The sequence below is a fragment of the Ovis aries genome, chromosome 1 (genome assembly GCF_016772045.2).
Source record: "Ovis aries strain OAR_USU_Benz2616 breed Rambouillet chromosome 1, ARS-UI_Ramb_v3.0, whole genome shotgun sequence".
Lineage (NCBI taxonomy): Eukaryota > Metazoa > Chordata > Mammalia > Artiodactyla > Bovidae > Ovis > Ovis aries.
In genome coordinates, this window is record NC_056054.1 from 21,410,869 (window position 1) to 21,438,496 (window position 27,628).

The following is a 27,628-nucleotide window of genomic DNA, read 5'->3' on the forward strand; positions in this document are numbered from 1 at the left end:
AGAGTCGGACACGACTGAGTGACTTCACATTCACATATATACATATATCCATTCTTTTTCAGATTCTTTTCCTATAAAAGTTATTACAGAATATTGAGTAGATTTCCCTGTGCTATACAGTAGGGATTTGTTGATTATTTCTTTGATACATCGTAGGATGTATATGTTAATCCCAAAGTATTAATTTGTCCCTCCAACCTCACCTTTCCCCTTTAGTAATGGTAAATTTGTTTTTGAATTCTATGAGTCTGTCTCTGTTTCAGAAATAAGTTATTTTTACCACCTTTTTAATTTCATATATTAAGTGATATCATATGATATTTATCTTTGACTTATTTCACTTAGTATGATAATCTCTAGGTCCATCCATGTTCCTGAAAATGGCATTATTTCATTGTTTTTTTTAGGGCTGGGTAATATTCCATTGTATATGGAATTTTATGTGGAAAATACAATGGAAAGTTATTTCACCTAGGAGAGGGTGAAGATGAGGGCAGAATCCAGAACTGGGCCTCCAGAGTCAATTAACTGCAGAGGATACACTTTGGGGAAAAGTGGGGGAAAGAGTTTCTCGCTGATGGTGAAAATGGCCGAGTGCACCCCTACTTTTCCTTCTTCATATTATCACCATGTATTTAATGTGCACCTACAATGTGGCAGGCAGTCTGCTCGGCACTGAGACACAGCTGAAAGCAAAGCAGAGTGGAAACTTGCTTGACGTCAAGACAGTCACAGTCTAGTTCATTCACTTGTCATGGCTGGTTTTCTTATCATTCCCGTTTTAGAGAGGAAAACTAATTTCAGAGAGGAAAAGTGATGTGGACAGAGAAAAACAGCCTCTGAGAGTCCCCACTGATGTGAAATCCTTCTCCGTTGGACCTTCTTGCTGCCAGCCCCATGTCCTCTGAAATGTTCCTGGAGTCTTGTCCCATCAGCTCTGCAGTGAGTGCTGGGTGACTGTGTTAGTGGGTGGAGCACTCGCCTTGGATTCAGGAGGCCTGACCTAGAGCAGTTTCACTATATATGGCGCCAGTGACTTGTACTCTCTAAGCTTCAGTCTCCTTTGAAAGGTATGATAATAATTCATTTCCTAGGTATCTCCTAGGAATGCTCATTCAGTCAATCATTCACTCAGCAAATATTTCTTGAGCTCACAGGCTATGTTAAAACAGAAAGCTACACTAGCACAATACAAATGATAAAGCTTGTGGTGGAGGACTGAATACTGACTGGGATAAGAAGGAAAGGAGAAAACTTTAAAAAATGGGGCTGTGAAGGGTGAATAGGAGTCTAACAGGTAAAGAGTGCTTCTAGAGGGTTGTACACTGAGAAAGTCATGGAGATCATAAGTCAAAAAACAAGGGATGGGAAAACCTTCATCTTTAGTCTCTTATATCATGATGTCATCATTCTCCCTTCGAAGATCAAATCTAATGCCCATGATTCAAAAAAGCAAAACACCAAAGATTTCCATAAAGAATTACTTGGAAGCCGGCTCTCTCAGGAGCCTTTTCCTCCTGAACAGCTCCCTCACCAGCTTAACTCCAGTCCCAACACCATCCTCATTTGTCTGGCCTCATGACGATAGGTAGTTCACACACAACCAATGGGGTCACCCGTCCATATTAAAAGTCAGGAGTGGGTAACCAGCTACACTCAGCATCCCCCCAGCCCAACCTTCCCCACTCTTGGGTTCCTCTCAGATCTCTTCTTCCCCTTCCATGTAGACTCTGAACAAAGAGACTTTCCTTTATTGGTTCAGAAATGTGGTTTAGCACTAGGAATAGTAAAGAGAGTGTGGGACCATCATCCCATGCTTTTAGAATGATCAGTCTGAGCTCTTCTGCAAACACCTGACTCTAGCAGATCTGCCAAATTTCCTGTCCAGGACACTCCCAACTAACCCTCCTGCCCTATCGCTGGTCTAGCACTGAATACCATCTGGGCCCTTTCTGGAGCAGAATGAACTAGCTAAGTGACTTGGGAATCAGGGCATGTATGAAGACTGGTGCAAAGGTCTCGGCTGCAGGCAGGAGCTGAGGGAGATGCCCTTTTACTAGGCATGTAGGCTGCCGGGAGGTCTCCTGTGGCACCAGGGCCCTAGGCTAGGAAGGGCAGGGGTGGGAAGGAAGGGAACCTGTGCAGAACCAGAGAGAGCAGGGCTGAGTGCAGAGAGGCTAGAGGAGGAGTGCAAAGGGCCTGATTCTGGTCAGTGCCCAGGGTCAGGAGGACAGGCCCCAACATGGTCTCTAGGAATGGCAGGGCTGAAGAAGGCCGTCCTCACTCAGAGTGGCTGGGCACATATGCCAGGGACTCCAAGGTGCTATCCTGAGGGGGAGGTGCCACCAGCTGTCCTGGATTTGGGTCTGACACCTGTTCCCAGTAGCCAAGCCTTGTGCCCAGTTGGCTCCTCCCAGACCCTCCAGCACAGCTGCCCACTCTAGGCTTCTGAGGAGCCTGAGGCCCTGCCTGAGAGGAAGGGCAGCCGAGGGACTGGAGAGAAGGCCAGCCTGGACTCTGCTCAAATCTCATTTGGGGTGAAGAAGCCCCGTGTGTCTGGCCAAGTCTGTAACGTCTTCCCTGCTAGCACAGGGTGGGTGCTGGCTGGGCCCCTCTACAGATGTGGTGAGGAAGCCACCATGGAAGAGCAGGAGGCTCCTTCCCCGACAGGTGCTGGTGTGAGCATCTTCCCTCTGAGCCTTTGGAGATGAGCCCTTTCTCCTGCCTCAGCTGTCATGGGGGCTTCAGGCGCCAGGCAGCGTGTGGGGCATGAGGGACCCCAGCGTGTGAGGCTGCAGTGGGGCCAGACACACTTTCCCTGCTGGGGTTCCAGCCCCACAGAGCAGGTGTAATCTCCCCTCCTCCTCTCTACTGTCTTCCCTCCACTTCTTTCTTTTTTTTTTTTCATCCAGCTCCTTTCACAGAAGACAAGTACACTCCATATGATGCTGTGAACTTTATTAAGGGAGAGCAAGAGAGGGGAAGCCACATGACTGACACATGGGTAGGCCCGTCACCCATTGGACAGAGCCGGAGACAGGCTGACGGTGGTCACACAAGACTTAACACGTCCAGCAATGCCTGCCCAGGTGTCCTCATCCTAATCACCAGATAGGAGAACAAGTCTGTCTTATCTGAGTTGTTCCTCTAATTACAAAGTCTTGGTGAAGGAGAAAGTGATGTGAAGACAGAAGCAGAGGGACATTTAAGATGCTGCTCGATTCACATAGGGAGGAGGGCCCAGGAGCCAAAGAATGCAAGGATTGCAGCGCTAGATGCAGAAAAGGCACAGAGTGGGACCCTGTCCTAGATCCTTGGAGGGGGAGCCCACCAACATCTTCCTTTTCCCAGGGAAACCCACTTCAGATTTCTCACTCCAGAGCCTTCAGAGAATAACTTGGTATTGTTCTAAGTCTCTAAGATATTTTGTCCTGTGCTCAGTCAAGTCCAACTCTTGGCCATCCTGTGAACTGCAATCTACCAGGCTCCTCTGTTCATGGGATTTCCCAGGCAAGAATACTGGAGTGGGTTGCCATTTCCTTCTCCAGGGGATCTTCCTGACCCAGATATTGAACTTGAGTCTCTGGTGGCTCCTGGGTACCAGGTGGGTTCTATACCCTGTGAGCCATCAGAGAAGCCCCAAGTCCCTAAGCTAATGGCAAATTATTTTAGAAGCAAATATATGTGAATTCAGGGTCAGACAGGCAGGCAGAAGGGGAGAAACACAGGAGAGAACAGACAGACTGGAGGGTGTCGGGTGATCAGGATTCCTGTGGACAGTGAGAGATACAGGGGGTCAGAGACAGATGGAGAGACAGCAAATAGAGAGCCTGGAGAAAGGTGAGATGAGAAGGGCAGAAAGTCTGCTGCTGGGCAGGAGGCAGAAGATGAGGCAAGCTGGTAGGGGGCAGACAGAAACAGGAAGTGGGCAAAAAGGCAAGGACAGGGAGAGTGACAGCAAGACAGGATGGCGGGTAGGCGCCCTCAGAGCTTGTCCTTGTCTCCACCTGGATCAGACAGCTTCCTGAGTTGCAAGTGGATCCCATTTGTGGATCTCAGCACCATGACTGGAGTGGGCACAGGGACCCTGGAGGGATCCGGTGACAGCTCAAAGCGAAGCAAGATCAGGGCCACGGCCACCTTCAACTCATTCATGGCAAACTGCTTCCCGATGCAGTTCCTGGGTTGGGAGATAAAAAGGAAGAGAGCAGAGGCTTCTAACCCCTGCTGAGCACAGGGATTCAGGGCTGTCCTCCACATGGCCCAGCCCTGATCCCTTCCTTACTCATCACACTGAACTTGACAGCCAAGCCTTGGGCCAAACTCTCCCCCTGACCTATGACAAAGCCCACCTCTCTAAGGACTGTCTCCAACCTCCTACTTCTGCTCTCAGCAGGAAATCCTGTTGGGGAGCATCAGTGCTCTAAGTCACAGAGTCAAGTCAAGTGGATCGAGAACTGTGAACTAGTACTTTATTCACTCATCCATGGGCAGTTCCTGGTTTCAGGTCAGGCCAGGGCACTGTATGGGGGCAGGGTGGACACCCTCTCAGGACCTTACCACCTACAGTGGACAGACAGGTTGCCCAGTTCCCAGAGATGACAAGACAGGGTTGTGTAAGGAATCAGAATGGCAACAGGGAGGCTTCCTGGTGGGACATGGGTTAACAACCCTAACCAGCTGACCATTTGCCTCCCAATTAATGGTCTGGCTTCCTGTCCCCCTCAGCCCCTCAGTCAATCTAACTTTGGAACATTCCATTCTAATCTAGAAATGGCCCTCCTAACCATCCCTTGGGCTCCTCATCTGGCCTTTTCAGCCTCCATTCTGCCCTTCTCTCTAAACCCACAGTAGCTCCAGGCCTGCTATGTTCTGTACCACAGGGAGGACACGTTCCAATGCCTTAGCTGCATCACTGCCCTCTCTGGATTATTCCTTACTCACCTAGGGTCTGTCCAGCTCCTTTTTCTGACTCATCAACTGTTGAGGTCCCCTCCCCTCGCCTTTGCCATCCTCATGCTGAAGGCTCAATCCAGTGACCACCACCCACCACCCTCACCCCCTCTGCACTCTCACCACTCTCACCTCCTCTTCCCACTCGGGACCCTCAAGGCTCCCATGAGTGTTAACTCAAGGACACATCACATCCAGTGCCCAGCATAGTGCTGGATCATGGATCCTTCCACAGTCTGCCCAATGAATGAATGAGTGAAAGAGTGGATGTGTGAATGACATCTGTCTTGAGTAGACATGTTGATTTGTTGACAGTGAGCCCTGGGGGAGGACAGCGTTATCATCTCTGTGTTCCCATCTCCTGGCACAGGTCTTGGCACATGGAGACACGCTTTCATATTTAAAGAATATTAATTGAATAGAAAACAACTCAGATGGACTGACAGTATAACAAATATTCATTCTGACCTAAAATCAAGCTGCCTACTCTCCCATTTCCTCTAGTGGCAGCTGCATGGCATGCAGCCATGTCTACAAGGAAGGACTGGACCCTGGTGTAAACCAAACCCTAGAAGCAATTCAGGAAGACAATTTGCTTCAAAGCTGTTCTGTGTATGTTGATTCACAGTTGAAAATTTCCTAGAACTGTAGAGTCAGAAAAAGCTTGTTTTTACTAAGTTACAAAGTCACTGAAGTTATTATTTTAGGGGAGGTTCTGTAGCCTTTAAGATCTTTAGTCATTTATGAATGTATCATCCAGGTTAATAGCTATTCCAAGGGTGCTTTATACTTTACATTCAAGGGACTTTACAAATGCTTGTCAAACAAAGAATAGTTTTCTCCCAAAAGCTGACTTGATTGTCCTGCACTTTACTCTTTATCTTGCTAACATTAGACTCTGTAGACTCTGAGACTATGATATATAACTTCTGCTATTATATAAAGAATTTTGGCAACAGGAAAATATGTCATGGTTATATTAATATGAAGTCAAAATTATGTCAGATGTACTGTAGAACTAGAGAACACAGTCATGACTGTGAAACTTATTCGAACAACAACTGTGACTGATCACAGACATGACTTGAAGCCTCAGGACGTGGAAGGTAACTGATATTCCAAACCCAGGCAAACACAATAGATACAGTGAGAGGTGGACTGGTGAATTAAGTAGAAAGGCAGTAGGCTGACTAGTACTGTGGGAATAGAGGAAACCATCTTTTAAGGTGACTGAAATTGCCCAAACCAAACATGTGTAGTTTAACTTTCAAGAAGACTTCTAATGTTAAAATGTCATACTCCTAAAGTGAGGAAAACCCTGGATACTTTGGATCAGTCACTGAGATGGAAATGATATCAGTCCTTGTGGACATCAGGAGGTCAACGTCATTGTGGTGGGCCCTAAAGACCTTCTTGTACATGGAGACCCATGCCTCCTTCTCAATACATCAACACATAAGGACAGAACTGCATGCACCGTGTACGAATGTAGACAGTCACACACAGCAGGGAGCAACCAGTGACACCTGCTTCCCGCGGTACAGAGGCCTCACCTGGACCCTCCTGAGAAGGGCAGGAAGGCATGGCTGTGTCGAGTAGAACCTGGTGCAAACCGGGATGGGTCAAACACCTGCAGAGAGAACAATGGGGCTAGGACAGTGGGGGTCAAACTTCTCACATCAATCCACAGAGCAGGAGCAGGAGCGGCTGGTGTGGAGAGAGCATCCCATCCCCTCCTCACACCACCAACTTGCCTCCGGGTTCGGCCACACGGTTGGGTTGTGATGAAGTCCATAAAAGGAGAGGGAGACTAAGATTCCTGTGGGACAGAGAGGAGAGAAAGAAGCCTGATGGTCCCCATGAAGCAGGGGGAGTATGTCTTCACAAAAGTCCTGGGAACCACCATGGGAGCACCCTCCATCACTCTGAATGAAATGATGTTCTTGCAAGACAGGTGGGCTGGGCATGAAAAAGCACATGAGCTCTGTTAGGAGTAGGTGATCAGGACCCAGGATTGAAAAGTAAGAGAATTGGAGGCTTACATTTAGGAGCAACTCAGGTGACAACTCACATTTATCAAGTGCCATCATAACCCTGGGGAATGTGCAATAACTCATTTAATCCTCACACAGCCCTCAAGGAAGGCAGTTCTATCCCCATGAACCGATGAAGCATTTGAGCCTCAGAAAGATTAAGGGATGCGTCTATGATAGCACAGCCAAAATGGGGAAGGGCTGGGATTCAGACCCACTGTGAGGTGAATCAGTGGGTGGCCTCCAGCCATGGCAGGGCTCCCAGACTTCATCATCAGCTGCTCTCTGCCACCCACCAGAGGAATCCTCAGAGACTGGACTATCTGACCCATGACAGTGGAGTCCCTAAGCTCCCTTCTTTACTTAGATCCGTGTGGAAGAAGCATGCTTCCCCCTGCTTCCGTCTGCCTTTCTCTTAAGTCTTCATGTTTCAAGGAATTAGAGTTTTAGTTTCCATTATAAGACCACATTCAAGGGTTAACATTTGTTTATTGAGCTTTTGTTGCATTCAAGTTATGTGTCAATCATGTTTTTAATTGGATGTTGCTAGCTGTAAATCTTGTGTGTGTGTGTGTGTATATATACACACACACACACACACACACACACACATAGAGAGAGAGAGCGAAATAGCAACCCACTCAATTCTTAAATTGGATGTTACTAGGACTAGATCTGATAGAGTACCGGATGAACTATGGATGGAGGTTCGTGACATTGTACGGGAGACAGGGATCAAAGCTAACCCCATGGAAAAAGAAATGCAAAAAAAAAAAAAAAACCCACCAAAATGGCTGACTGAGAAGGCCTTACAAATAGCTATGAAAGGAAGAGAAGTGAAAAGCAAAGGAGAAAAGGAAAGCTATTCCCATTTGAATGCAGAGTTCCAAAGAATAGAAAGGAGAGATAAAAAGAAAATCTTCCTCAGTGATCAATGCAAAGAAGTAGAGGAAGACAACAGAATGGGAAAGACTAGAGATCTCTTCAAAAATCAGAGATAACAAGGGAACATTTCATGCAAAGACGGGCTCGATAAAGGACAGAGATGGTATGGACCTAACAGAAGCAGGAGATATTAAGAAGAGGTGGCAAGGATACACAGAGGAACAGTACAAAAAATATCTTCACAACCCAGATAATCACGATGGTGTGATCACTCACCTAGAGTCAGGTATCCTGGAAGGTGAAGTCAAAGTGGGCCTTAGGAAGCATCACAAAGCTAGTGGAGGTGATGGAATTCCAGTTGAGCTATTTCAAATCCTGAAAGATGATGCTGTGAAAGTGCTGCACTCAATAGGCCAGCAAATTTGGAAAACTCAGCAGTGTCCATAGGACTGGAAAAGGTCAGTTTTCATTCCAATCCCAAAGAAAGGCAATGAAAAAGAATGCTCAAACTACCGCACAATTGCACTCATCACACACGCTAGTAAAGTAATGCTCAAAATTCTCCAAGCCAGACTTCAGCAATACATGAACCGTGAACTCCCTGATGTTCAAGCTGGTTTTAGAAAAGGCAGAGGAACCAGAGATCAAATTGCCAACATCTGCTGGATCATGGAAAGAGCAAGAGAGTTCCAGAAAAACATCTATTTCTGCTTTATTGACTATGCCAAAGCCTTTGACTGTGTGGATCACAATACACTGTGGAAAATTCTGAAAGAGATGGGAATACCAGACCACCAGACCTGCCTCTTGAGAAACCTGTATGCAGGTCAGGAAGCAGCAGTTAGAACTGGACATGGAACAACAGACTGGTTCCAAATAGGAAAAGGAGTACATCAAGGCTGTATATTGTCACCCTGCTTATTCAACTTATATGCAGAGTACATCATGAGAAACGCTGGGCTGAAGGAAGCAAAAGCTGGAATCAAGATTGCCGGGAGAAAGATCAATTACCTCAGATATGCAGATGACACCACCCTTACAGCAGAAAACAAAGAGGAACTGAAGAGCCTCGTGATGAAAGTGAAAAAGGAGAGTGAAATAGTGGCTTAAAACTCAACATTCAGAAAACTAAGATCATGGGATCTGGTCACATCACTTCATGGCAAATAGATGGGGAAACAATAGAAACAGTGACAGACTTTATTTTCTTGGACTCCAAAATCACTGCAGATGGTGATTGCAGGGATGAAATTAAAAGATGCTTGCTCTTTGGAATAAAAGCTAATACCAATCAAGACAGCATATTAAAAAGCCAAGAAATCACTTTGAGATAAATGTCCGTTTGTCAAAGCTATGGTTTTTCCGGTAGTCATGTATGGATGTGAGGGTTAGACCATAAAGAAAGCTGAGCACTGAAGAATTAATGCTTTTGAACTGTAGTGTTGGAGAAGACTCTTGAGAGTCCCTTGGACTGTGAGGAGATCCAACCAGTCAAAACTAAAGGAAATCAGTCCTGAATATTCATTGAAAGGACTGATGCTGAAGATGAAGCTCCAGTACTTTGGCCACCTCATGCAAAGACCTGATTCATTGGAAAAGACCCTTTTTCTGGGAAAGACAGACAGCAGAAGGAAAAGGGTTTGAAGGTTGGATGGCATCACTGACTCGATGGACATGAGTTTAAGTAATCTCTTGGAGTTGGTGATGGACTGGGAAGCCTGGTGTGCTGCAGTCCATGGGGTTGCAAAGAGTCAGACACAACTGAGTGACTGAACTGAACTGATGTCTAAACCTACATTCCTTCCCTGCAAATGGTTCATCAGTACTAGTTTTCTGGATTCTATACATATGTGTTAATATATGATATTTGTTTTTCTGTTTCTGAGTTATTTCACTCTGTATAACAGGCTGCAGGTTCATCCACCTCACTGCAACAGACTCAGTTTCATACTGTTTTATGACTGAGTAATATTCCCTTGAGTTTATGGACCATATCTTCATAATCCATTCATTTGTCGATGGACATCTAGTTTGCTTCCATGTCCTGGCTATTGTAAATGATGCTGCAATGAACACTGTGGTACACATTCTTTTTTATTTCCAGGGTCTCAGGTTATATTCCCAGTAGCAGGATTGTTGGATATATGGTAGGATTATTCCTACATTTTTAAAGAAAAACATTTTTCAAAACTCACTTAAACTAGTGGGTAAATATTATCTTCTGGTAGAAAAAAATCAGAGCATACTGCAAGTGGGAAAGCACATGTGGATTTCTGGTTTACCACGTGGTCCTACAGAGTACTTAGCTGAGTGGTGAGGTGAAGTTCATACCTGCAGGTAAGGAGCGTCCATCAGGGAAGGTGATGGGCTTGCTCAGCTCTCTGCCAATGACTGGTATTGGTGGATAGAGTCTCAGTGCCTCCTTGATGCACATGGTGGTGTAGGGCATCTGGTCCAGGTGATCCCTGCAAGGAAGCCCATCTGAGAGCAGGCAGGACAGGACAAGCAGGGATTCTCTCTAGCTCAGGTGGGACAGGGTTCTTTCATCTCCTGGACGCTTACCAGGTAATGGAGGTGCCATCCCCCAGAAGGCTCAGGATCTCTTCCCTGCATCTCTGCTGATGCTCAGGGTGGGAGGCTAGAGCATACAGGATCCAGGAGATGCCACTGGCTGTGGTGTCATGGCCCTCAAACATGAATGTGTCCACTTCGGCACGGAGGTCCTTGTCAGACAAGCTGCTCCCATTCTCCATCTGTGGAGGCAGGACCAGAGTGCAGGGTCTGCCCTTCCTGTGTGCTTCTGCCCAAAGGCTCAGGCCTCTCTTGTCTACACTTACTCTGGCAAAGAGGAGGATGTCTAGGAAGTCCAAGGTCCTCCTTCTCCTCTCCTTCTCCAGCTCTCCCTCCTTCTTCAGGCAAGCCTTCCTCTCCTTGATCACTGCATCTGTCCCAGAACAGTGGTTCCCAGCCAGAGCTGAGGACTCTGGGGGCCCATATGCAGCACCCACCATGGCCCCATCTGCCCTTCAGGCCCAGTCTGGGCGCCAGGTGGGTGAGGTGGGTGGCACTGGGTGAGCATGTCAGGACTGAGAGCTCCAGCGACATCTACTCCAGGCGGCAATCCATGAAGTAACACAGCCCATGGAGGCTCTGCCTGAATGCTGCTGGGAGGGGTCTCACTCAGGCATCACCAACCTGGTGACTCCTGTAACTCCCTGTTCAACACCTGACACCCCGACCTCTGGGTTCCCAGTCCCTGCAGCAGGTGGGTGTGTGTCAGCTCCTAAAGAGGAAGCAGGAGTCTGGGCTCTGCCTGAAGAATCAAGGCCAGGCCCCCCCATATGTGCCTGATGAAGGTGTGTAGAGTGGCCCACGAGAAGTAGGGGAACCTGTGTGTTGATGGGCGATCTGGCAGGCCCGGTGGTTCCGGCGGCCTTCAGGGGTCAGCCTGTAGATGAGGTCGTTCTGGTGGAAAGCATTCCGCAGTCGGGAAAAAATCAGATGACTGAGATCCCTGATGGCCTGGATGTAGGACTGGGAGTTCCTGAAGGGAGAGGGTGCAGAAGAGACTGGAGTTGAGGGAACCTCTGACTTAGAGAGGAATTTGGGCTCTGGGTCAAGGATTCCTCAGTCAGTGGAGACAGGCAGCACTGAGGTATTGCCGTTTCTGTCTTAGCCCGAGGAGCCCCTCAGTATTTACAAGTGGCCTAAGGATCCAGGCTTCTCCCTGTGTAGGAAACTGGAACTAGTGATTGAGTCAAGAATAGTCTGGGTAGAATTTGGCTGTGGTCCATGCCTCTCTGCAGAACTTACTTTTTGTGCTGAGAAACCTTAACACTGCCCTTACTGCCTCTCAGATAAGTCATTCCCAGATGGTGAGAAAAGGACTCTGCTGTTGAAGAGCTGTCACTGACCTGTCCGTCTGGACGTTGCCCTGGTGACTGAAGGCGCACTTCATGATGGTGTCCAGGGTCATCAAGGAGACGTGTCCAAAGATCTCCAGATGTGAGTCCTGGCTGACAAGCTCCTCCCACTTGTCCTGTGGAGGGATGGGGATTGACCCTACTCTGCTTCCCCAGAAATCCTGGTTTTCTCTCGGTCTCTACATCTTCAGATGAAATTTCCTCATTTTCTAAGCAGACTTGTTTTAGCAACTTAGAGCTGTAACACACGTGTATAATGTAATGCCTATTTCTTTGAACCGTTACTATATAATAGTTGTATTCCCTTCTAATATCCTAATTAATTATGAATTTTAGGAATAATTTATGATATTAACCAGCTTGTGGCTGAGCAGAAAGCATAGTCGGGGGAGAATATTTGTCCTGAGGTCAGATCTGGACAAGTGTTATCAACACTACAAAGCAAATATTTCAAGGCAAGGAAAAGCTAAAGTGACTTTAATGGGGCTCTTAGAAGGGGCATGAACTACTTAATTCCTTTCATTCATTTAATGTTACCTAAGACCAGGTGATACCCAGTACAGATCAGAGGCGATGTTTGTGAAGGCCCAGCTCTATGAGTGTAGATCTGGACTCATTTCCTCCCATGAGTGGCTCAGTGATGTGCAGAATCCATGGAATCCAGGCCAGAGCCCACCTCCGTGACATCTTGGGATGTCCACTCTGCCACTGAAGCTGCCATTGCCCAGGCCAGCCAGGGCCAATTTGAGCTGACCTCCTTGATCTACTCCCCTGTGTTCAAACATGGAGATAGAAGAGTGGACCCTGAATACACCATGGCCCTGATTTCTCTTGGTGAGGAGAACATTATGGATCCAAGCTGGAGCCTAGATGTTCCTCCATCCCACCTAGCTTTAATGAGTGCTCTCTCGTACTAAGTCATGAGTGCGTCATTCTGGGTGGCTCTATTCATGGGTGTGTGAGGGACATAAGTGTCTGATAGTGGACTTTGTCAGCTGTGCTGGATTCTAGTGTGTATGGTGACAAGGGGTGGACTCACCAGCATCACTTGGACAGAGTCGGCCATGAGTCCCACGTAGGCCTTCAGGATGTCATAGTGGAAGGCTGGGGTCAGCATCCGCCGGTGCTGGAACCATTTTTGCCCCTCCAACAGCAGCAAACCTGTCCCTGAACCACGGATGGATGTGTATGGGCACTGGGGAGAGTGGGGCCAACTTGGGAGGAACCAAGGGTGTCAGGAGAAGTCTCATCACGGGCAGGGCTGGGAAAAGCCAGTACATTATAGGGATGTGAATTTCCAGTATGTCTGTCCATAGGATGTGATTATAAGAGCAGTGAGATAGAGGTTGAAAAAGAGTAGGTGGACAGGTGATCAAAGGACTTATCGAAAAGCTAGACTGGAAACATTAGTAAAGACTGAGAAGTTATGAAGAAGAAGCTTAGGTAAAAGGAGGGCTACAGCACCACTACAAAGGCTGAGGGTTTCATTAGCAGAAGAGAAATGAGGTTTGATTGAGAGATGAGTGTGCCTGGCACCTGTTGTTCTCCATTTACACAAAGAGACCGCTCTTGTCTAACCTAAATGGTGGGTGGTCTACAGTTGTATTTAAATGTACTTACCAATCCAGGAATTCAAGTATTTGTAGGTTCTTTGAGGCTTTGGGTCTGAAAGGTATAGAGGGAATGTGGATGGCAACAAACTCTGCAAGGAGCCTCCAGAGCAGCTGAGGTCTAGACCATGGACTCCCTTCCTTGCTTGGTTCTTATCAGATGACAATCTTTCTGAAACCACAGCACTCTTGCCTCCCATCCCTGACTCTCTCTGTCCTGATAGTCATTGTGGTCCCAGGAAGGGAGGCTTGGTGCTCCAGAGAAGAACACTCACAGGACTAAGATGGTGAATTGCCCTGAAACATAAACTCAGTTCACTGCCAGAGAATAGGAAAGAACCTGTGATTTTTCTACAGCGTGTGGTCATCTGGCCATCTCATGACACAGAAGAGACAACAATGAGAGGTGCCCAGCCTAGATCAGTGTGGACAGGGAATCATCTTCCAGTTCTGGGATCATCTCAATTCACTTGTAAAAAGTAAGACATAAAAGAGAAACCCTAGTCTCGCTTGTGGTTGGGAGAGTATTTGGAGGACTTCAGGCCTTGATGTCTGAAGTGTCAGTCTCTTGTGGAATTTCACACCCAGGGACATGCACTCAAATGAAAGATTGTCTCCAGCTGAGGGTTTCCCTCTCACCTGATCTCCCCAGGACCATCTTCATGTAGTCAGGGTCGTAGACCGATACTAAGGCACTTGTGCCCCACAGCCAGCGAGCACAGGCCTTTGGGTATTTCTCTACCCTTTTCAGTAGCAGTGGCAGCTCACTCTCCTGTTGGAACTGTCACCAAGGGAAAGATAAGTCAATAATGCCTTTCTTTTAGTTCTGGAGCTGAAGTCAGGGTGAAGGGCTGGAAGGGTACCAGATTATCATTCTGGATCCATCAGCAGAACTAAGAGTTTAGAACTATTTCTTCTGACCTGGAATTTCATCCAACCTTGCAGGCTGTCCATCACTGTCCTAAGATTGGATTCTGTCCCATGTCGGGTAGAGGTATGGGCCAACACTACAAACTGCCTACAGAAACTTACATCAAAGATAATTACTTGGTTTATGAAAATTTTGGAAATCATTTGTTGCTTGAGCAACTGATGATAACTTCTATCACTTGGTAAGCAGTGTTGTCATATGATTCAGTTCAGTTCAGTTCAGTTGCTCAGTCGTGTCTGACTCTTTGTGACCCCATGAACCACAGCATGCCAGGCCTCCCTGTCCATCACCAACTCCCAGAGTCAACCCAAACCCATGTCTATTGAGTTGATGATGCCATCCAACCATCTCATTCTCTGTTGTCCCCTTCTCCTGCCCTCAATCTTTCCTAGCATCAAGGTCTTTTCAAGTGAGTCAACTCTTTGCATCAGGTGGCCAAAGTACTGGAGTTTCAGCTTCAGCATTAGTCCTTCCAATGAACATCCAGGACTGATCTCCTTTAGGATGGACTGGTTGGATCTCCTTGCAGTCCAAGGGACTTGCAAGAGTCTTCTCCAACACCACAGTTCAAAAGCATCAATTCTTCAGCGCTCAGCTTTCTTTATAGTCCAACTCTCACATCCATACATGACCACTGGAAAAACCATAGCCTTGACTAGATGGATCTTTGTTGGCAAAGTAATGTCTCTGGTTTTTAACATGCTGTCTAGGTTGGTCATAACTTTCCTTCCAAGGAGTAAGCATCTTTTAATTTCATGGCTGCAGGCACCACCTGCAGTGATTTTGGAGCCCAGGAAAATAAAGTCAGCTAGTATTTCCACTGTTTCCCCATCTATTTGCCATGAAGTGATGGGACCAGATGCCATATGATTAGATTTATTTAAAGAATGAATAGATTATATCTTAAAAATTAAATTTATATATTAATTTCATTTTGCCATACCAGTCACTACACACATTTAATATTATCCCAGCATACATGTTAATGTTTCTTATAAGAAAAATTGTTTGGAATGTATATGGCTAAGTGGAAAAAATTAAATACCACATTGTGTGTATATATTATTATTTTTCATATCGAGTGTATGCACAGTTATAGGACAGATTCTGAGTGTACACATATGAGAATGGTATTGAAATAAGATTTTGATATGTGGATTTTTAATCTCATTTTCATTGACTGTCAGAAACTTTTGTACACTTACCACTGCTTAGAGGAATCTTTGTAAACCTGATTATGGACCACCAACGTGTTTCCTTTCTGTCTCTACTGTCTCTACTCTTGCCCTAATGAGGTGGTGATTCCACAGATGCATTGCTCTGCCTTCAAGATGCTGCTTCCAGTGCTTCTTGCACTGGCTCCACCTGCTCATCTTCCAGGTCTTTGCCCACATTCTTCCCTCTACCTGGTGGCCTGTTCTCTGTGCCACAGAGCAACTGCCTTTCCTCAACTTTGGAGATTCACCTTTGTTTTGTCACCTCCAGATTTCTCATCAACAATTGGTTCCAGGTGTGTTTCATGTAGTCAAATTGTCTTCACATCAATGACTCTGTGTAACTCAGAGCAACCCTCTGCCCCTTTGCTATCTGATCTCTGCCTACATTCTTCTGCCATCAGAGCTCCACAGCTTTGAGGCAACTTGTACTGAGTCACGTTCCTTCACTGAGCCTGTGTTTACTGAGCATTTATTTCATGCCAGACACGGATTTAAAGTACCAAATTAGGATGCGGCTCTAGATGCTTATCTGTTTGGACCCTACAGGCTAGTGGAGGAGACTGAGAGATTAGGTGGCCAAAACAGGAGCAGGTCACGGAAGTGTGATGGAGGGAAGACAAAGCCTATGGGGAAGCTTTGGGGAATAGGGTGTAACTCAGAACTGGATGTTAGGAAAGTCTTATTCCTGCACTTGCTATTATTTGATTCATAATTTACCAAGATGATTTCAAGATAGAAAAATGAACCAGAGGCAGGCTTTCCAGAAGAAGCTGATAGCTATGATCTTGCAGAGAGAAATAGCTGAATCCAGTTACCACTGACTTGTGAGAAGGACACCCAGAGAAAAAGAGTTGTCCTCTCCACTCCTGGGAGACCCAGAATGAAAATGACTTGGGCCTGGGGCTTGTGAGAAAGTCGTGTGAGGGATGAGATCATTCCAGGGAGAGGACACATGGGGAGCCAAGTCCCAGAGGCTGGAATGCACAGGCAGGTGCAGAGGACCTTGAGAGACCCAAGGTGCAGGAGATTAGGAAGGAGAGGGGAGAGAGGTGCTGGGCCAGCCCGCATGGGGCTTGGGCTGCTTCTAGCTTTTCTCTTTGTCTCCGCTCTGCTCTAATCGTGCTGCAGAGAAAGAGGCCTCTGATCTGTTCAACCTGTGATTGTCTCCTAACAATTGTTTAAGCCACAAACCCTTGGTGAGCCATTTCCACATGGCCCCTGACTTTGCTCTGAGCTCCCCGCACCTCTAGGCAAGTGCTGCCTCTCCCAGCCTGCAAACTGCTCCTTTCCCTCTTGCCTCTCCCTCCACATAATGGACTGACACCGCTCTGTGCAGGCTCTGGGCTGGGTGCTGAGGGTGAGGGGGATTACAGGCTCAGTTCCAAGAGCTCATAGTTCGGAGAGAGGACACCAAACAGGCAGTTCTCCTCACCTAACCCCATCCCGGGAAACTTCCTGAGTGACGGCATCTTATCAGGAATTAAGCACTATTACATGCCAGGAAAAATCCCTCAGTCCTAAGAAACCAAGCCACTTTTTTCTAATACCTGAAATAACACGACCCAGGAGGTGAGCCTCTTTTCCTGTGACCTGCACTGTCCTAGATTCCTGTGTGTTGTCTCCACACACAGTGAACCCACAGGGCTGATCCATCAGACTGATGTCTGTGCTCCCAGGCAAGCTCGGGGCCAGGCAGGGAGCATGCAATTGAGTGATGAGCAGGGAAACATCTAGAAGCCTGTTCTGTGAGGACAGTTGAAGCTGCTCTGCCTGGAGAGCAGGGAGAGTCAATAAGGAACAGCCATTGTCTTCAAAGAGCAGGGTTTCCAGGACAGCCTGAGATCTCCCTGAGGAAGGGGTGTCTGACAGACTCGAGGACACCAGCACAGGGGCTGGGAGGAGTGAGCCCCCAGGACTGGGTGAGGAGCCTAGATCTAAGAGATGAGCTGTGTTACTTCGTGGGGCCTTGTGCTGGTCACACAAAAAGGCTTTGTCCCATGGACTAACTGACCATGACCATCCCTTGCTCCAGCCCTCCCTGACCTCCCACTCCCCCATCCTGCTCCATCCTACCTCTTTCTTGTGTCCGTAGAACCAGTGGGAAGGAGGAGACGGGAACTGATGAAGGGCTTTGAGCAGCCACTGTCTGTACAAGTAGAGCTGTGCCACCTTGAGCAAAAGCAGAACCAGGCCGAGCAGGGAGACCACCTGCAGGAGCCCAGAGACCCCGCCCAGGGCTCTGGTGGGACTCAGCACAGAGACACTCATGGTGCAGTGGTTTCTGGATCGTTGACTGCCCCTGACTGTGGCTGACCTTCCTGGAGCACCTAGCTTGGTCTGAGAGGATCTCCCCGCCCACGTGGGGGAGGGTGAAGGTGAAGGCAGATCTCACATCTGGGCCTCCAGAGTTTTTTTGTGTGTTAGCATTTGGTTTTATTAAATGTAATCTCTCTTATGTTATAAAATGTAAAGAATCAGAAAGAGAAGATAGTATTTATAACTTGAAGGGGGAGTTTGGGTTGTTCCAGGATCCTGCAAACTATCAAACTATCACATGTTTATATTTTTTTGAAATAATTACACAATTTGAAATAAAACAGAAAAGTAAATGTTTTTTGAAGTTTCCCTTCCTGATGGCTGAGTTCCCCTGATGTTCCCCTGAAACTATCATACATTGTTAACTATGTTCCAGTACAAAATTGGGCTGGTAGTTCAAATGGTAAAGAATCTCCCTGCAATGCAGGAGACCTAGGGTTCAATCCATGTGTAGGGAAGATTCCCTGAAGAAGAGAATGGCAACTCACTCCACTATTCTTGACTGGAGAGTTCCATGGACAGAGGAGCCTGACAGCCTACCTATAGATATCTATAGATAGATGTCTAAGAGGATAGGCTGTCAGAGGAGCCTGGTATCTAGACATCTATTGATGTCTATAGACATCTATCCTCTTAAAATTTTAAGTGTGTAATACAGCACTATTTTCTATCCCAAAACAGATTTGCAATTTGGGGTTGCAAAGAGTTGGACACGAGAGACTAATACTTCCTTTTCAATATAAAATAAAAAGGTTTAAAAAATGCTCAGACATTTCATTTTTTTTTTCCAGAGCTCCAGATATGTTTCTAATGAGCAGTCACGTTTAAAAACAACTGGACTATATGATGATCTTTTACTTTTATCTCATTTGTCTCACTTTTTCTATTTCATATTCAGTGCTCCCATTTCATTTTGTTTTTGTTCTCCAATTTCTCCGTCTCTTCTTTTTTTAAATGTACTTTCTCAAGCCTTTATCAAGTGTAGTAGAAAAGATTTTGTATACATACCTATATAAATATGCATAATATATATATTTTAGAAAACATGAAATTTTGCCTAACTAAAAAATGCATGAATTTTTATTCCACTTATTTGACTTAGTATGAATAGAAGGCTATATTTCTAATTTTAAAAAATAGATATACAACAAGTAACAAATGTTTACTGAATAACATAGGGAACTGTAGTCAATATCTTGTACTAACCTATGACAGGAAATAATTTCAAAAAAAGATATATGTATTTGTATAACTGAATCACCTTGCTGTGCACCTGAAACATTGTAAGTCAACTGTACTTCAATAAAATGTATATATTTATTTAAAAATAGACCTTTCTCAAATATCTGATGCCTGTGTTATCTTATTTAACATTGTGATGTTGCACAAAACTGGAGTTGAAGTCTGTAGTAACATCTAGCTGTGGAGTACCTTACAAGACAACATGGCTCATTTTCATTTGTCCAGTGGAACTGAAAATTCTACCTCTTCTTTTATTTAAACTCTCCAATAGGGTAATACATGCTGAGGCTATGGATGCTTATGTATTTTCTTAAGTTTGCAGTGACTTGTCTGTGTGAATATCCCTATTTTCCATCTTAAGAGATGAGAGAATATAAATTTGAAATACAATGAAAGACAACCACTACTGAAATATGAGAGTCTTAGTTTTTTGTTTTGATTTTTAAATTTGGGATCGTGTAATTAAAGTTTAGGAAATTTTATTCAAATCTCTTGCTTTAGTTTCTTTTGTAGCCTTCAGTTTCCTTTCTGAGTTATTGTTTTCATCCTGTTGTTTATTAATCTATTAATCATTTGCTTCATCTATGTTTTCTGCTGGGACAGATAAAGTAGTTAGCCGAGAATCTTGTAATCTTTATATTGTTAGCTATGCTATAGGTGCAGCTTCTTTTGCTGTATATGAAACTCATCCTGAATACAGTGGGGTTTTTTTTTGGTAAGAAAAAGAAAAACGGCCAAAGAAAAGGGAACAAATTAAATTTCCATTAAAAAAGTCCTTATCAGCAGTGACAATGTGAGGAAAGAAGATGCCATTTGGAGAGGCACTTAGATTTGGGGTCAGTGCTTCTGTTAATGATAACTAATGTCTTCCTGGGAGTGAGCACGTACTCCAACATACTCTTCAGCCTAGAAAGATGGCACTCAGCAATAGGCACCACTCAGCAAAAGCATTCAGGTGTTCTAAAATAAAGGCTTTTCCATGCAATCAGTGTGACAGTATTCTCAAAAAAATGCAAACGTGCTGGGAGCCAGTGTGAGGAATCCTGCCCATGGCAAAGGTCATGAGGAAGGAAGCCTGACATACACAAAGGTGTGATCTGGCTTCAGGGGTACCCCCTGGATTTTCCTGAGCATCTACCCGCCAAAACCAGAGTCTGCCTGGCTTATTGTACTGTGCTTTCCATTCTTCTGACATAACAGGGGGCTATCCCTGACCACCTTTCTCTGGAAAGAGTTAACTTAGAGCTCCAGTTAACAGTCTCCTGCATATAAAAGGAGTGTCTCAGCTCAAACCCCTCTGATGGCTCTCTAACTTGCCTGACAGTTAGAGACTTTTACAACTTGTGATTGTTTACAGCCCCTCAACCACAAGAGGCATGCAGCTTAAAACATCTTAAAGATATAGAGCCTTTTCTAAAAAGCTAAAAATTATATTGGTGATGGGTTTCACTGTTGAGTCAATGACTGCTGCCAGGCCTCCATATTCTTTATCTTTTAGGCACCTGGAGGATATTAATCAATGTAATTGGGATATAGAAAAAGGAATATAGTAGTTTTGATGTTAGCAACACTAGACTTTTGAGTTAATGAACTTTCTCTTTGTTATAAATCACTGTACTCCTCTTTCCTTGTTATAAATTGTTGTGTCCTTGCTATGTAAGAATGTAACCTTAATTAGTGCTTTCTGAGAGTGGCACCAGACTTTAGTAAGAACACTTTTAAGGCAAATAAGTTTTCTGGTTGACAGACCCTTATCAGAAATGGGCCATAAATGTTAATAGGCCTCCTGGCCAGAAGATGATGTAAATCACCTAAGACTTGGGTATACAGATGGGTATGCAGAAAGAAAGCCTGGGTCAGAGCTGCTGACCCTGCATGACTTTGCTTTTTATCTTTATCTCTACGTACAACTAAAAGTATAAAAGTTTTTCCGGACAATAAAGGATGGGCCAGTTCCCGGAAAGACTGGTTCCCCTGTGTTTTCTTTTCTTTCTTACTCTATTTTCTGGATGATTCCCGTCTGGGGCATAGAGGCTAGCCATGTCTACTTATTTGCCTGGGCTTCTAAGACCCATGCAAGAGGGAGCCCAAGGCGTGGCACTCTCCGCTATTCAAGCGGGCGCCTGTGGCTCTACGTAGACTGTTCAAGTCCCTTGTCTCTGGGCTTTATTGGTTTTCTATGTAAACCAAGGAATACAGCCTCTTTCCTCCTCTAAATTTCCCACTACACTATTCTTTCCTAATCTCTCTTTATATCTCTAAATCTCTCTCTCTATATATCTCTCTCCACACCGTCCCTGCTTCGAATTACCCTGGATCCACTGGGGCTGGACCCCGGCACAAACGTAATTCTAAAGCATGTAATAACACATTTTAAGCTCTTTTATGTCAAGTACTAAGAGAAACTGTTTTAAAATTAAATTGTAGATAAACGAAACAATGTAAGATGTGCTCCCTACTGTGTTACTTCCAGGAACAGGACCATGTATTGCTGTTATTGTTCAGTTACTAGGTTGGGTCTGACTCTGCCACTCCATGAACTGCAGCATGCCAGGCTTCCCTGTCCTTCACTATCTCGTGGAATTTGCTCAAATTCATGTTCATTGAGTCGGTGATGTTGTCTAACCAGGTCATCCTCTGCTGTCCTCTGCTCCTTTTGCCTTCATTCTTTCCCAGCATCTGGGTCTTTTGCAATGTGTCGGCTCCTTGCTGCAGGTGGACAATGTATTGCAGCTTCAGTTGCATCACCATTCCTTCCAATGAATATTCAGGGTTGGTTTCCTTAAGGATTGACTGGTTTGATCTCCTTGCAGTACAAGGGACTCTAAGAGTCTTCTCCTGGACCACAATTTGAAAGCATCAGTTCTTTGGCGCTCAGACTTCCTTATGGTCCAACTCTTACGTCAATACATGACTACTGGAAAAACCATAGCTTTGACTATATAGACTTTTTCCAGCAAAGTGATGTCTCTGCTTTTTAATATGCTGTCTAGGTTTGTCATAGCTTTCCATCTAAGAAGCAAACGTCTTTTAATTTCATGGCTGCAGTCACAGTTCACAGTGATTTTGGAATTCAAGAAAATACCTATAACTGCTTCTACTTTTCTCTTTCTAAATGGCATGAAATGATGAGGCCAGATGCCATGATCTTGGTTTTTTAAGTGTTGAGTTTCAAGCCAGCTTTTTCACTCTCCTCTTTCACCCACATCAAGAGGCTCTTTAGTTCCTCGTCACTTTCTGCCATTAGAGTGGTATCATCTGCATATCTCAGGTTGCTGATATTTCTCCAGGTAATCTTGATTCCAGCTTGTGATTCATCTAGTACTGCATTTCACATGAGGTACCCTGCCTAGAAGTTGAAGAAACAAGGTAACAATATACAGCCTTTTGTCTTACTCCTTTTCCAGGTTTGATCAGTCCATTGTTAAATGTGAGGTTCTAACTGTTGCTTCTTGACCCACACCGAGGTTTCTCAGGAGACAAGTAAGGTGGTCTGGTACTTCCTATTCTTTAAGAATTTTCCATAGTTTTTTGTGATCCACATAGTCAAAGTCTGTAGGGTAATCAATGAAGCTGTAGATATTTTTGTGGAATCCCCTTGCTCTCTCTATGATCCAGCAAATGTTGGCAATTAGATCTCTTCTTCCTCTGCCTTTTCTAAACCTAGCTTGTACATCTGGAAGTTCTTGATTCACGTACTACTGAAGCTTAGCTGAAGTATTTTGAGGAAAACCACACTTGTCTGGAAGTGAGAGAGTTAAATCTTAGTCAGGTAGTCCAAGGCCCTTAAAGGAGGAGAAGGCATTCTTTCAAAAAAAATTTTTTTTGCCTTAGTCACTGTAGCATTTGTTTCTTTTAGCCCTGAAACAATACATCTTGCAACAATCTTGCCGAAGTGAACTAGCTACACAGCAGTAATACATATTACCTGGGGAAAATGCTTTCCCAAGACCCTATTCACTCACACACTAGTAAAGTAATGCTCAAAATTCTCCAAGCCAGGCTTCAGCAATACGTGAACTTCCTGATGTTCAAGCTGGTTTTAGAAAAGGCAGAGGAACCAGAGATCAAATTGCCAACATCTGCTGGATCATGGAAAAACCAAGAGAGTTCCAGAAAAACATCTATTTCTGCTTTATTGACTATGCCAAAGCCTTTGACTGTGTGTATCACAATAAACTGGAAAATTCTGAAAGAGATGGGAATACCAGACCACCAGACCTGCCTCTTGAGAAACCCATATGCAGGTCAGGAAGCAACAGTTAGAACTGGACATGGAGCAACAGACTGGTTCCAAATAGGAAAAGGAGTATGTCAAGGCTGTATATTGTCACCCTGCTTATTTAACTTCTATGCAGAGTATATCATGAGAAACTCTGGCCTGGAGGAAGCACAAGCTGGAATCAAGATTGCAGGGAGAAATATCAATAATCTCAGATATGCAGATGACATTACCCTTATGGCAGAAAGTGAAGAGGAGCTAAAAGCCTCTTGATGAAAGTGAAAGAGGAGAGTGAAAAAGTTGGCTTAAAGCTCAAGATTCAGAAAACGAAGATCATGGCATCCGGTCCCATCACTTCATGCAAAATAGATGGGGCAACAGTGGAAACAGTGTCAGACTTTATTTTTGGGGCTCCAAAATCACTGCAGATGGTGACTGCAGCCATGAAATTAAAAGACGCTTACTCCTTGGAAGGTAAGTCATGACCAACCTAGATAGCATATTAAAAAGCAGAGATATTACTTTGCCAGCATAGGTCCGTCTAGTGAAGGCTTTAGTTTTTCCTGTGGTCATATATGGATGTGAGAGTTGGACTGTGAAGAAAGTTGAGCACCAAAGAATTGATGCTTTTGAACTGTGGTGTTGGAGAAGACTCTTGCGAGTCCCTTAGATTGCAAGGAGATCCAACCAGTCCATCCTAAAGGAGATCAGTCCTGGGTGGTCATTGGAAGGACTGATGCTAAAGCTGAAACTCCAATACTTTGGCCACCTCATGCAAAGAGTTGACTCATTGGAAAAGACCCTGATGCTGGGAGGGATTGGGGGCAGGAGGAGAAGGGAATGACAGAGGATGAGATGGCTGGATGGCATCACCGACTCAATGGACATGAGTTTGGATAGACTGCGGGAGTTGGTGATGGACAGGGAGGCGTGGTGTGCTGCAGTTCATGGGGTTGCAAAGAGTTGACTGAACTGAACTGAACTGAAGACCCCATTATGCTTTTCTTAGGGTCTGTGTTAATTATTACAATTGTGACAAATCTTGACTGGGAACCTTATTCTTAAGACTTATATTCCTGATTACACAGTACAGTGTATTTTGCCCAGAGACGTTGCCCGAAACTTGTTCCTATTGGCTAATTTTGTATTGAAGTTATCTCAGAATGTATGCCTTGGGAAAGGATGTGGTGGAACGTTTACAATACTTGAGGTATCCTTTTTATCCTCAGCAGCCAGTTGATAAGTATATAATCCCTGTTTTAACTAGTGAGGGTGGGTACTCTTCTACCTGCTTCCAGTGCCTTTTGCTGGAGGCTTTCTCTACCCTTTTCACTCTAATAAAACCTTGTTACACAAAGCTCTGAGTGACTGAGTCTGTCTTTGGCCCTGGAGTTAAATTTTTTCATTCAGAGACCACAAATCCAGAGACACCATTCACTGAACACCATAAGCTATCAGTAATTTGAACATTCTTTGGCATTGCCCTTCTTGGGATTGGAATGAAAATTGACATTTTACAGTCCTGTGGCTACTGCTGAGTTTTTCAAATTTGCTGACATATTTAGTGCAGCACTCTAGCAACATTATCTTTAAGGAATATTAAATAGCTCAACTGCAATTCCCTCACTTTCACTAGCTTTGTTTGTAGCAATGCTTCCTAAGGGTCACTTGACTTCATACTCCAGGATATCTGGTTCAAGGTAAGTGACCATACCATCGTGGTTACCTGGTCATTAAGACATTTTTTGTATAGTTCTTCTGTGTATTCTTACCAAGCCTTCTTAATATCTTCTTCCTCTGTTAGATCCTTATCATTTCTATCCATTTTTGTGCCCATCCTTGCATGAAATGCACCCTTGATAGCTCCAATTTTCCTGAAGAGGTCTCTAGTATTTCCCATTCTATTGTTTTCCTCTACTTCTTTGCATTGTTCATTGAAAGCATTCTCCTTGGTAGTCTCTGAAACATATATTACCAGTGCACAAAATCACTTGTGTTAAGAAAACTTTAAAAAGAGCCACACATGCTGCAGATTTTTCTTTATACTGCATTCCTATATCCTGAGTAAGTTTCTTATGTTTATAAAAAGAGAATGAATGACTAAAAAGATCTTTTTAGATCTTTTAGTCTTAAACATTAAAGATTTAAGATTAAAACAGTCCTGCACGTTCATTGGAAGGACAGATGCTGAAGTTGAAACTCCAATCTTTTGGCTACCTGATGCGAAGGACTGACTCATTGGAAAAGACCCTGATGCTGGGAAAGATTGAAGGCAGGAGGAGAAGGGGACAACAGAGGATGAGATGGTTGAATGGCATCACCGACTCAATGAAAATGAGTTTGAGCAAGCTCCTGGAGTTTGTGTTGGACAGGGAAGCCTGGTGTGCTGCAGTCCAATGGATCACCAAGTCAGACACAACTGAGTGACTGAACTGAACAGAACTGAATCTTGAATATACTGCTTACAAAAAGAAGATGACATGTTATTGCCTTAGTTTTTCTTTAAAGTGTACAACCTTTCAGAAGAGCATTTGCAATGCTTCTCATACTTTTTCATATATATCTTATTGGCCTGACATGTCTTAAGAACCATGAGAACACAGATATTATTGCATTCAAACAATACTAATTACTCCAGAATTTTTACAGCCTCAGTGACTGCATGTAACTCCCAATTATAAATGTCCATGCAGCCTATAGTGGGGACACGTTGCACATGAAAACAATGAGACATAAAATTGTGAGACAGGGGAGGAACGAGATGGCGGAGGAGTAGGTGAACATGGAATATGTCTCTCTCCACGGATACATCAGGAATACACCTTCAGACACAGAAGTGCATGCAGAACAGCAGCTGAGAGTGGACAGGAGTACCTGACCAGCAGAAAAGAATATACAGACCCATGTAAAACCTGGCAGGACAAAGGAACAAGGGGGGAAAATTGGAGTGTTTGTAGGAGTGGATCTGCCCTTGGCGGGTGGGGGAACTGAAGCTGGGGTCCTATCCCCACATCAGGGCAATTGTCTGAGTCAGAGGAGAAACATTTAAGGATGAGTGGGAAACAGCTGATCGGTGGCAGCCTAAATGGAATGAGAAACAGACAGTCCTTGCCACAGCCAGACATAACCTAGACTGCCGGGAGCCAGCACGGAAGATCCTACCCATGACAAGGTCATGCAGGACTCGAGGGACTCCCTGGGCCATCCGACCCATGACAAGGTCATGCGGAAGAGTCCTGATAAGCAAGGCCTCAGGACTCGACGGACCCCCTGGACCTGCTTGAGCATCTACCCCCAAACCAGAATCTGTCTGTCTTATTATTTTATGTCTTTCACCAGCTCTTCTGACATTAGCAGGGGGCTGTCCCTGACCAAAGAGTTAACTTAGGGCTCTAGTTGATAAATCTCCTGGACATGAAAGGAGTGTTTCAAACCCTCTGTTAGCATTCTAGCTTACTTGGCAGGTTTATCCAGACTCTTGCAACATTGTTGAGCCTATGCTTGCTGCCAAGTTCTCACATCCCTTATCCACTGTGTTCCTGGGAGTGCATATAGTTAAGATATAGAAATAATAAGCATCAGCTTTAACATTAGCAACATTAGACTTTGAGTTAATAAGTTCTCTCTTTGCTGTAACCTGCTGAATCTTTGCTCCATAAAAATGTAACTCTGTACTTTAAGGGTGACGCAGGCTAAGAATTTAAGAAGAAACACTTTAAGGGGAAATTATTGTTCTGGCTGACCAACCTTTATCAAAAAGAGGTCATGGAATATCAACAGGCCTCTGGAACAGAAGATGATGTACAAAAAATAAGACTCTTACAAGAAGAAACCTGATATCATTAAAAGTTATTACTGATAAAATGTTGAGTTGACTCTGCATTTTTCACCTTGCTGTATGTACAACTCAGGGTATAAAAGCCCCGAGGAAAATAAAGTAAAATGGGCCTCGCTCACTGAAGCCTGGTCACCCCGTGTCTCTTTCCTTATCTCTCTATCTTTCCTCGTTCACTGATGTTGTCCATCCTGAGGATATCCTTGGACTCTGCTGAGGCTGGACCCCGGCAAGTGGTGCCCGAACAGGGACCTGAAGGTAAGCCCCATTTTTGGGACGACTAGGACCCCACTCAGGGTGCTTCAGACCTCCCTACATAAGATAGGTAGGAAAAGATGGGTGAGAAGTGACGGGCCAAGAGAGACCCCACCTTGTCAGGGGTAGAAACCTTGACAAGGCAGAATTTTTTACGGGTTGAAAGAAATCCCCCTTGGCAAAGATAGAAACTTTGACAAGGCAGA

At 44.8% G+C, this 27,628-nt stretch overlaps 1 protein-coding gene across 4 annotated transcripts; it reads right to left on the minus strand.

The window, feature by feature from the left end:
• Nucleotides 1–2,943: 2,943 nt before the first annotated feature.
• On the minus strand, nucleotides 2,944–17,859 carry LOC101105610 (taurochenodeoxycholic 6 alpha-hydroxylase-like). Of its 4 annotated transcripts, XR_006059444.2 has the most exons (13): nucleotides 17,626–17,859; nucleotides 14,044–14,185; nucleotides 13,415–13,459; nucleotides 12,834–12,961; nucleotides 11,786–11,910; nucleotides 11,261–11,415; nucleotides 10,709–10,815; nucleotides 10,434–10,624; nucleotides 10,203–10,336; nucleotides 6,708–6,772; nucleotides 6,507–6,583; nucleotides 5,086–5,274; nucleotides 4,072–4,180 (listed from the first exon to the last, which is right to left on the minus strand). XR_006059444.2 is itself a non-coding variant. In XM_004001943.6 (12 exons), the coding sequence occupies exons 1-12, from the start codon at nucleotides 17,818–17,820 to the stop codon at nucleotides 3,985–3,987; spliced, it is 1,560 nt and encodes a 519-aa protein (XP_004001992.2). In that variant the 5' UTR covers nucleotides 17,821–17,859; the 3' UTR covers nucleotides 2,944–3,984. The 4 variants fall into 4 exon arrangements, 2 of the variants coding, with proteins under 2 accessions (XP_004001992.2, XP_027820318.1); XM_004001943.6 differs by lacking the exon at nucleotides 5,086–5,274 and having other exon boundaries at nucleotides 2,944–4,180; XR_009599043.1 differs by lacking the exons at nucleotides 4,072–4,180; nucleotides 5,086–5,274; nucleotides 6,507–6,583 and adding an exon at nucleotides 8,148–8,246 and having other exon boundaries at nucleotides 6,715–6,772.
• Nucleotides 17,860–27,628: the final 9,769 nt, after the last annotated feature.